The 10,098-nt window shown below is 41.4% G+C and overlaps 1 protein-coding gene across 7 annotated transcripts in view; it reads left to right on the forward strand.

Annotated features, from left to right (window-relative positions):
- Sin3a (SIN3 transcription regulator family member A) overlaps positions 1-10,098 on the forward strand; it is a 57,754-nt gene that overhangs the window by 25,305 nt on the left and 22,351 nt on the right. For all 7 annotated transcript variants that reach the window (XM_029481676.2, XM_029481680.2, XM_029481675.2 and 4 more), the window contains 6 exons: positions 1,313-1,564; positions 2,419-2,571; positions 2,699-2,857; positions 5,672-5,761; positions 8,367-8,485; positions 9,094-9,304. In XM_029481676.2, coding sequence (XP_029337536.1) covers positions 1,313-1,564; positions 2,419-2,571; positions 2,699-2,857; positions 5,672-5,761; positions 8,367-8,485; positions 9,094-9,304 — 984 coding nt within the window. The remainder of the gene's footprint in view (positions 1-1,312; positions 1,565-2,418; positions 2,572-2,698; positions 2,858-5,671; positions 5,762-8,366; positions 8,486-9,093; positions 9,305-10,098) is intronic.

Below are 10,098 nucleotides of genomic sequence, written 5' to 3' on the forward strand. Positions count from 1 at the left end.
TTCCTAGGCAAATGGATGGACCTGGAGGGCATCATCTTGAGTGAAGTAACACAATCACAAAAGAACTCACACAATATGTATTCATTGATAAGTGGATATTAGCCCAAAACTTAGGATACCCAAGATATAAGATACAATTTGCTAAACGCATGAAACTCAAGAAGAATGAAGACCAAAGTGTGGACACTGTGCACCTTCTTAGAATTGGGAACAAAACACCCAGGGAAGGAGCTACAGAGACAAAGTTCGTAGCTGTGATGAAAGGATGGACCATTTAGAGACTGCTGTATCCAGGGATCCGTCCCATAATCAGCTTCTAAACGCTGACACCATTGCATACACTAGCAAGATCTTGCTGAAAGGACCCAAATATAGCTGTCTCTTGTGAGACGATGCCGGGGCCTAGCAAACACAGGAGTGGATGTTCACAGTCAGCTATTGGATGTATCACAGGGCTCCCAATGGAGAAGCTAGAGAAAGTACCCAAGGAGCTAAAGGGATCTGCAACCCTATTGTTGGAACAACATGATGTACTAACCGGAACCCTGGAGCTCTTGTCTCTAGCTGCATATGTATCGAAAGATGGCCTAGTCGGCCATCAATGGAAAGAGAGGCCCATTGGACTTGCAAACTTTATATGCCCCAATATAGGGGAATGCCAGGGCCAAAAGAATGGGAATGGGTGGGTAGGGAAGTGGGGGGCGCTATGGGGGACTTTTGGGATAGTATTGGAAATGTAATTGAGGAAATTATGTAATAAAAATATTAAAAAAAAAAAAAAAAAAAAAAAGAAAAAAAAAAAAAAAGAATTAAATTTTAGTTCAGTGTGTTAGTTGCACTAACTAAATTTCACATTCTCAAGAACCAGTGTGTAGCTGATGGCAAAAGAAAGGGTCCCTTTATTTCAGCGCATTCTGTTTTATTGAACATAGCTGGTTTAGAGACACTCCATTGGGTTATAGGAACTATTGAGTCGTTGTTATCTTTGACATTAAAAGCCTGTGTAGAATGAGGTTTTCTTTTTAATTTCCACCTGTTAAGGTAGTGAGCTTAAAAATTGTGTATGAAAATTTAATGTTGTGTTCCAGAAATTTAAGGCTGAGGTAGTAGTGTCAGAATGTGAAACTTTCTCCTACCCTGTCGTTATGATTTGAACTTACTAAAATAGCTTGGCTTAACTAGTACTTCATGGCCCTAAATGAGTAAAAGATGTGACTTGGGTTTTCAATTTATATTGCTTTTTTGGTTTGAAGTTTCTTCCCCAATGTCAAACCTCTTATGTTCTTGAGGAAAATACTTTTTTTCTTTTTAGCCTTCCCAACTACAAGCACATACTCCAGCCAGTCAGCAGACTCCCCCACTCCCACCATATGCATCCCCACGTTCTCCACCAGTCCAGCCTCACACACCAGTGACAATCTCCTTGGGGACAGCTCCATCTTTGCAAAACAATCAGCCTGTGGAGTTTAATCATGCCATCAACTATGTTAATAAGATCAAGAACAGATTCCAGGGCCAACCAGACATCTACAAAGCATTCTTGGAGATTTTGCACACATACCAGGTAAGAGGGTTGGTTATGTATTTACACACACACACACCGCTTTTTTGTTTTGTTTTGTTTTTTTCTAGACAGGGTTTCTCTGTGTAGCCCTGGCTGTCCTGGAACTCACTCTGTAGACCAGGCTGGCCTCAAACTCAGAAATCCGCCTGCCTCTGCCTCCCGAGTGCTGGGATTAAAGAAAGGTATGCTCCACCACTGCCCGGCCATTTATCCCTTTTTAAGCGAGCCCTATAATACTGGGCTCTAGTGATCCTTTTGTCTCAGCATCCCCAGTAGCTGGGACTCTGGTTGCTGCCCAGAAAGTTTTTTTTTTTTTTTTTCATGGTTCAGTCGGGCTCTACTTACAAGATGGTTACCCTCAGAGAATCTAGTCTGAGAACAACTAGAATATTTATTACCCCCAGTAATTTTTACTGGGTATAGTAACTGGTTAGAACTAGAATGTGTGTCTAGGAACCCACTTTTATACTTACCTTCTTTGCTTACCCTGTAACATCTTGTCAGGATTTTTAAGGTCACTAGCCATGAAGAGAATGTTTGTTTCATATTGGAAGTTTCTGAGGGTAGTTTGTAAAGCATGATACATTTACAAGAGAGCATGGGAGACATTTTCTAATGTCTTCTGTCTTACCAGCTTAGTTAAAGGAGCAGTCATGTGTTTGTAGTTTAAGACGTGTCATTCAGCACCTTCTCCTTGCTCAAAAGACTGCAATCAAAACAGTAATTAAAAGCTTTAATGTAACTGAAATAACATATTTTAGCCATATCAAACGTTTCCGAAAATAATTGTTTTGTGGTTTAGGATTCAAGACAGTAGTCCTCCTAATACCATCTGCCCATTTTATCCTCTTCAGAAAGAACAGCGGAATGCCAAGGAAGCGGGGGGAAACTACACTCCAGCTTTGACTGAGCAAGAGGTGTATGCCCAGGTGGCGCGACTCTTCAAAAACCAGGAGGATTTGCTGTCTGAATTTGGACAGTTCCTGCCAGATGCCAACAGCTCGGTGGTAAATCGCATTTAGACAAACTACATTATTTAAAATTGTTACCATAAGTTTGAAAGCTATAGCAAGAGGGGCCTTTTTAGATGATATTTTGATCAGAATTTTAATCTGTCTCGTATGTCTTCATTAGCTTTTAAGCAAAACAACTGCTGAGAAGGTTGATTCTGTGAGAAATGACCACGGAGGCACTGTGAAGAAGCCCCAACTGAATAACAAGCCACAGAGGCCCAGTCAGAATGGCTGCCAGATCCGCAGGCACTCTGGAACAGGAGCCACGCCTCCAGTGAAGGTGAGAGTAGGCAGGTAGAAGGTATGGTGCTCAGATCCTGTGTGTCTAGATCAGGTTGGTTCAGGTCACAGAAATTGCCCGCAAAGCTGTCAGGAAAGCACTTGCTCTGTGGATTATAGTGTGTGTTTTTCAGTTCCTATATTTTTCTTATCTCTTCTTTGCTTGGAGCCTCTAGCTGTTTTGTTTGTTACTAAGAGTTAACTCGTGTTTCTCATGATTTGATCTGCTCAGCTTGCCTTGGGTTACAGGAAGATTCTTCAATTGGTACTTCATAAGTAAATGAGTGGTCTCTGGGGCAGTTCAACTCCTGTGAGCACAGTGTCCATAAACAAAGTTGGCTAGGGGTCTGTCCTCTGTCTCTGAAAGCTGTGAGCTGTACTAGAAGGAAATCTTAAGTTTGTTAGGAAGCCCAGCTTGCTCTCTTTGATTTAGTGTGTCTAAGATAAGAAGGAAGCTGTAGCCTGGCATGTTGGCGCATGCCTTTAATCCCAGCACTTGGGAGGCAGAGGCAGGCGGATTTCTGAGTTCGAGGCCAGCCTGGTCTACAGGGTGAGTTCCAGGACAGCCAGGGCTATACAGAGAAACCCTGTCTCCAAAAAAAAAAAAAAAAAAAAAAAAAACAAAAAACAAAAAAAAAAAGAAGAAGGAAGCTGTATATATTTAATGTTGAATTTCTCGGGAATTCTAAATTAGGAAATATGGAGTGGAAGTGGCTACAGAATTTGGTTAAATGAAAAAAGGCAAGGAAAGGTAGTAGGTGTCAAGCATGTGGCAGCAGGGACTCACGTCACAGACTCTGACGCATCCCATTGTTTGCAGGGTTTTCTTGGTTTTGGAATCAGGTTGAATATAGTAATGGCTTGTTGTTGGCTTTTTGATTTAACTTCAGTAAGTATTCTGAGGATTGCAAGAACTGGCTAAATAGCTGAGAGCTTTCTTTTTGATCTGTTCCCATCCATACTGATGATCCACAGGTAGAAACCATCTGCTAGTGCTTAGTTCCAAAGTCTCAAAGGCAGCAGAAGCTGTGGGTGAGGCCTGTGTGCTCTGAGATAGCAGCTGCCCACAGTGCTTGTGCAGCTCCTCATAGGTAGTTAAGAGGTGAATTTTTAAAAGTAAATTTTGGCTAGTAGGGTTATATTGTAGCTTACTCATTTGTGTTTGGTTTAGGGGTTTTTCTTTGTGTGTATTTTGGAGAAAATATCTCATCAAATAGCCTTCTCTGACCTGATATTCAGTAAGTAGTCCAGGCTAATTGCCAACTTGTTACAGTCCTCTTACCTCAGACTACTGAGTGAAGGGATACAGGTGTGTGCCACAATACCCAGCTTGTTTTCCCTGTTAAAATCAGTGTTAAAGTATTAGTCTGGCCAGGTGCTGTAGTGACACCTGCATTGTGAGCACTGTGGTGGACAGGTCAGTAAAGACATAACCCAGTCTGAGGTAGAGGCCAGCCAGAGCTACATAGTGTGACAGCGTTTCAAAACCGCGTGACAACAGTTATTAGTGGATATGCTAAAAAGATGGTTTTGCTGTCTATTGAACAATGAAATAATTAGGTTTTTTAAAAATTTATAATTTGAACTAGTATAAATTAAAGATATATATCTTTTTCTTTCTATGAGGTTTGACACACAAAAACTTCAATTAGAACCCTTTATATTTGTCTCCAAAATGGCCTATTAATATTAGTATCAGAATATAATAAAGCATAAATAACTTTAAAAGTTCTATAGTCTTTTTAAATTCAAATACATTAAAAAGTTGAAAATCCAGTCTCTTAAAAAAAAAAACCTCTGAACTCAAAGTCTTTCTACTATGGGCTCCTGTAAAATCAAAAATGAGCTTATTAAATACTTTCTTTCTTCAAGAGGGAAGAACCAGGGCACAGTCATAGTCTGAATAAGGGAAACTCAAACTCTTAACTGTGTGTAAATCACTGTCCAATGCCTGGCTTCCACTGACCATCAGCCTTCTGGGGCTGCTCCTCCAAAAGGCTAGTTTTCTGGCTCTAATGGCTACAGATTGTCTCGTAGGCTTAGACAGTTTGCACTCCACCATCGCTGCTTGTTGGTCTTCCTGCTGTATTATCTACTTGGCTTTTCTAATGCAGCTGGGCTGTCCTTTCACAAATAACCTCTCCTGGGCTCTTCTTTTTCTTACTCCTTCAATCCTTGGCTTCACTTCTTTTCTGGCTGCACCTTCACCAATGCCCTCTCCTGGCTTCTCCAGGTGCCAAGCCTCAGCTGCTCTCTGATGATTTCATGTCTTTAAAGCCGGTACTCCCTGGGGACCCAATCTGGCTCCTGTAGCAGAAATAAAGGGTTACTTTATCCCAGCAGCATCCCTTTGGTGGTCCCGAGGAGACACCTCCCAGAAGATGTCACCTCAGTAATGTGGTCTCTTCTTAATCACCACTAATTTCTCAGCTCCAGCTGACCAGCATAAGTTGTGTCCACAACACAAAAGTGTCACTGTAGTAGTAGTGGTGGTCTTTTAATCGTGGCTGGCTCTTGAGCCTCAGCTCACCAGAACTACAAAGTCTTAATTCAAAATAGACAATGGTTCTGATAGTCTTTCACTTCCCTCGGAATTTCACCAGTCAGGCTCTGGTTATGGTAGCCAATGCCAGTATGATTTTCTGAAGGGAGCAGAGGCAGGAAAATCACGAGCTTAAAGCCAGCACAAAAAGAGGAGGAAAGACATCCACTTTAAGCATTGTTCACAGGAGAGAATGAAGTTTTTCATTAGCATTAGTAGAGCCATTTTAGCAAACTTAATTATTTGTGTTGGTTTTTCTTTTTTTAATTCCAGAAAAAACCCAAACTGATGAGTCTAAAAGAGTCTTCAATGGCAGATGCCAGCAAGCATGGTGTTGGAACGGAATCATTATTTTTTGATAAGGTAAGTAATTGGTGACATTTGATATTTTTGTTAAAGACAAATGGCATAAGTGATTGATAACATTTGATATTAGTTGTTAAGGACAAATGGCAATTGTTTTCTTTTAAAAGTGTCAACTGATAGGGATTATCTTTTTGCAGGCTATTTGACTTTTGTTTAATTTGGAGATAGACTCTGTATAACCCAGGTTGCCTTTGAACTCATTTTTTACTTCGCCTAGGCTGGCCTATAGTTTCTGATCCTCCTTTGGCCTCTTGAGTGGCACTACATGTAGCCCACTTGTAGTTTGTCCGTCCATCCATTCTGTGTGTGTGTGTCTTTTTCTTAATTTTTCTTTTTTAAAGAAGTATTTGTTTTGTGTGTATGGGTACACTGTAGCTATCTCCAGACACAACCAGAAGAGAGCATCAGATCCCATTACAGATGGTTGTGAGCCACCATGTGGTTGCTGGGAATTGAACTCAGGACCTCTAGAAGAGCAGTCAGTGCCCATAACTGCTGAGCCATCTCTCGAGCCCTGTCTGTCTCTCTTGTTTTCTTTCTCCGTCTATTCTTTAAAGGTTAGAATCTCACTATACAGCCTTAACTGGCCTGGGACTTCCTGTGTACATCTGCCTGCTTTTGCCTCCATAGTACCAGGAGTTCAGGTGTGTGTCCCTGTGCTGTCTGTCTTTTACTAGTAGTGCCAGTCGTGAAGCCCAGTGCCTTAGACATGCTAGGTGAGTTTCCACTGTGGAGCTTTGATTCGACATTTGGTTTTGAGACAGGGTCTTATAACTGCCCAGATTTGCCTCAACTTTGCCCTGAAGCCAGGAATGACTTTTAGCTTCTATTGATTTTACTCCTTCCTCCTCCCAGTAGGCTGTAGATATGCACTGTATGCCCAGCTTGAGAATTCTATTGGAATGTTTTCAAAAATTGGTAAGGTGTTTTTATGCAGTAGCTAGAGGTGAATTTTTGATAAGACACCATGAATGCTACTTCAGTTTGACTTCTGTATCTGATTTTGTCCTTGGCGTCAAGTTGATGATTAGCAAGCAGGTTCCACAGTGAGGTAGGCAGCTGGTGGGCTTCTCACAGGACTCAAGTCTGAATTGGTGTAGTCATTGTTACACTATCTTGTACCTCTGGGTATTTGCAGAAAACAAATTATATAATGGCTGCATTAGTGATAGCTTTGTCTGTCTCTGTGCCTTTAAGAGCTATCCTGATGAAGGATAATGGTCAAAGAGTGTATGTAATATCTCAAAGTCTTTTTTAAATTTAGTAAAAGAAATGGTTATGGATGATACAGAATTTGTATGTGTTTATCATTTTGGTTGAGTGATTTTATTAGGGTCTGTTGGCTATCTCTCTACTTTTTCATAGGCTTAAAAGCTGATAAATTAAAAACCAATAACTGTCATACAGTACAAAAAAATGTAGTCTGTCAAGGATTGTCCATCTGTGATTCCCAGTCTGTTATGTGTGGTGCCTCCTGCACCACAGGAGGAGATAAGCTGTACTAACAAACAGGTGTGTTGCTAAGTCCTGGGCATGAAGATGCACAGTGCTAATGATTGTCTTTTAGAACTAAAACTCCAGATTCATATACCTCGTTGGGTAGTTGTACATTTTCTGTAAACTGTTATACATTTTCAATTTTTGAGTCTTTAAGATGTTTTCAATACTGTGAGTAGAATAATAGCCTATGTGCATGTGTGTGAAAGAAAACAATGGTGTGTGCACATTAAAGGCAGGGTTTCTTCGTTGAGCACCACTGACCGCTCAAGGCAGCTGGTCCTGGCGCTTCCAGGAAATCTCGTGTTTGTGCCTCCTGTCTTACTGTAGGTGTGCTGAAAGTTCAGATCAAACCCTCCTTGCTGCTCCTGGCTTTCTGTGATCTCTGGAAATCCCTACTCTGACCTCAAACTTGCATGGAATGTGCTTCATTCATTGAACCATCTTTTAGTCCCTTGTTTGTTTGGGGTGTGTGCATTAGTGTGTGGGTGTGCTTGTACCTACCTGTTCCTGTATGTCAGCGTGCATGTGTATGTATGTGTGGAGGCCAAAGGTCATGTGGGTGTTGTCTCTTCTGCCTTATTTTTTGAGACAAGAACTCATTGAACCTAGACCTCACTGGTTGCCTACTGTCTTAGGGTTTTATTGCTATGAAGAGACACTGTGACTAAGGCAACTCTTAGAAAGGCAAACATTTAGTTGGGGCTGGCTTACAGTTTCAGAGGTTCGGTCTGTTACTGTGGGAAGGATGGCAGCATCGAGGCAGACATGGTGTTGAAGGAGCCAAGAGTTCTATTCTACATCTTGATCCAAAGGCAGCCAGTAGGAGACTACTGTTGGACACTTGGCAGTGCTTGAGCATAAATATTACCTCAATCCCCCCAAAACTAAAGTGAATAGTTACCCAGCCTGTGTGCTTGTGGACACTGTGCCTCATTTGTGCACTTGCTTCCCATGCATTCTGTCCATTTTAGATTGTTTAGAGACCGGTTACAGCATCGTGTTGTCTCCTTTTAAGGTGATTTTTTTGATCATATCTAAACAAAATAACATCAATTCCTTAGTAAATATCTGATCAAATTTACCCTGCTTCTGTTTCTACAAGGTTCGAAAGGCTCTTCGGAGTGCAGAGGCCTATGAAAACTTCCTTCGTTGCCTTGTTATCTTTAATCAGGAGGTGATCTCTCGGGCCGAGCTTGTACAGCTAGTCTCTCCTTTTCTGGGGTAAGTGAAGTGAAGAGCGTGCCCCCTAGTACTGTCCATATGCCAACGTAGCAGTCGTAAGAGTGTGTGATAGATAAAGGTGTTATCACAAGTGTCAGTGTCAGAAGGGCCTTTTTAAGCCTTGTATTGTAACTTTTAGGATGGGAGGGCAGCTGGGTGTGGTGACCTCACTTTAATCCCAGCACTAGGAAGGCAGAGGCAGGTGAGTTTCAAACAGCCTGCACTACATACCCTAGCTCCAAAAAGGAAAAAAAAAAAGGTGCTGGCACAGTATCAGCTATGATGCAGTACTTAATGGTCTCTTGATCATCTGACCTGCACTAGATTCTAGATCAGGGCTCTTAATTGCATTTGACATCCTGAGAATTATGTGAACAGTGAAGCAATGTTCTTGATCAAAGAATGTCTTTTTATCGTCTTGTTGGAGAGCATTCTGTAAGGAAAATGGAACCTAATTGATTAAGGATGCTTCTCAGGTTGGAAATAATTGTCTTTGGAATTTGTCTTTGGTAATGAAGTTGTGATCCAACCATAAATTGTAATGTTGTTTCTCACAATAACCGTGTCCTTCCTGGAATTGCTTACCAGCTTTTGGTTTGGTTCTTCAGGAAATTCCCTGAATTGTTTAATTGGTTTAAAAACTTTTTGGGCTATAAGGAGTCTGTACATCTGGAAAGCTTTCCAAAGGAACGAGCTACAGAAGGCATTGCCATGGAGATAGACTATGCCTCTTGTAAACGACTGGGCTCTAGCTACCGAGCCCTACCTAAAAGTTACCAGCAGCCCAAGTGTACGGGACGGACTCCTCTGTGTAAAGAGGTAAGTGCCAGTCTTGGGTCTTCAGTTTCTTCAAATGAGGGTAGTGGTAGTGGTAGTACCAGTATCAGAGTCTTCAAAGTATTTATTTATTTATTTATTTGATATGAATAGATGCATGTAAGTCAGTCTGTTTGTAGAAATCAGAGACAACTTGTCAGGGTACCTTTTCCTGTGCTACTAGATGGGGTCCCAGGGTCAGTTTCAGTTGGCTAGGTACAATGGCAAGTGCTCCTATTTTTTATGTGCTAAACCCTCTTTCAGGAAAGGCCAGGATTTATATGAATTGTGAAATCATGAACCTTTTTTCTTTTTTACCAAAAGAAAACTTGTATTCAGAACTTTGACTGTCATAGTGTTACTGTTGCTGTGGTGAAAACGCTATGAACAAAGCTACTTGGGGAGAAAACGATTTGCCTTGAACTTCATCACTACTCATCCCTAAAGGCCGTCAGGGCAGGAGCTCCAGTAGGGCAAGGACCTGGGGGCAGGGTCTGAAGCAGAGGCAATGAATGGCCTGCTCAGCCTCCTCTCTTATAGCACCCAGGACACCAGTCCATGGACAGGCCCCCCTTATCGTTTACTAATTAAGAAAGTGCTCGACAGTTGGATCTTGTGTATTGTCAGATAACTCTAGCTTGTAATCAAGTTGATATAAAACTAGCCAGGACATTTACCAAATTTAAAGTTTGGACTAATGCTAGTTGGTTTTCCCCCCCTCTTCGTTGTTTCATTGAGAAAGTTTAATCACCAATAAGTTTTTACAGGCCTTTCTGCCTCTTTTTTTTAACCTAAAG

The sequence above is a fragment of the Mus caroli genome, unplaced genomic scaffold (genome assembly GCF_978045245.1).
Source record: "Mus caroli unplaced genomic scaffold, Mus_caroli_1 scaffold_11, whole genome shotgun sequence".
Taxonomy (NCBI): Eukaryota; Metazoa; Chordata; class Mammalia; order Rodentia; family Muridae; genus Mus; species Mus caroli.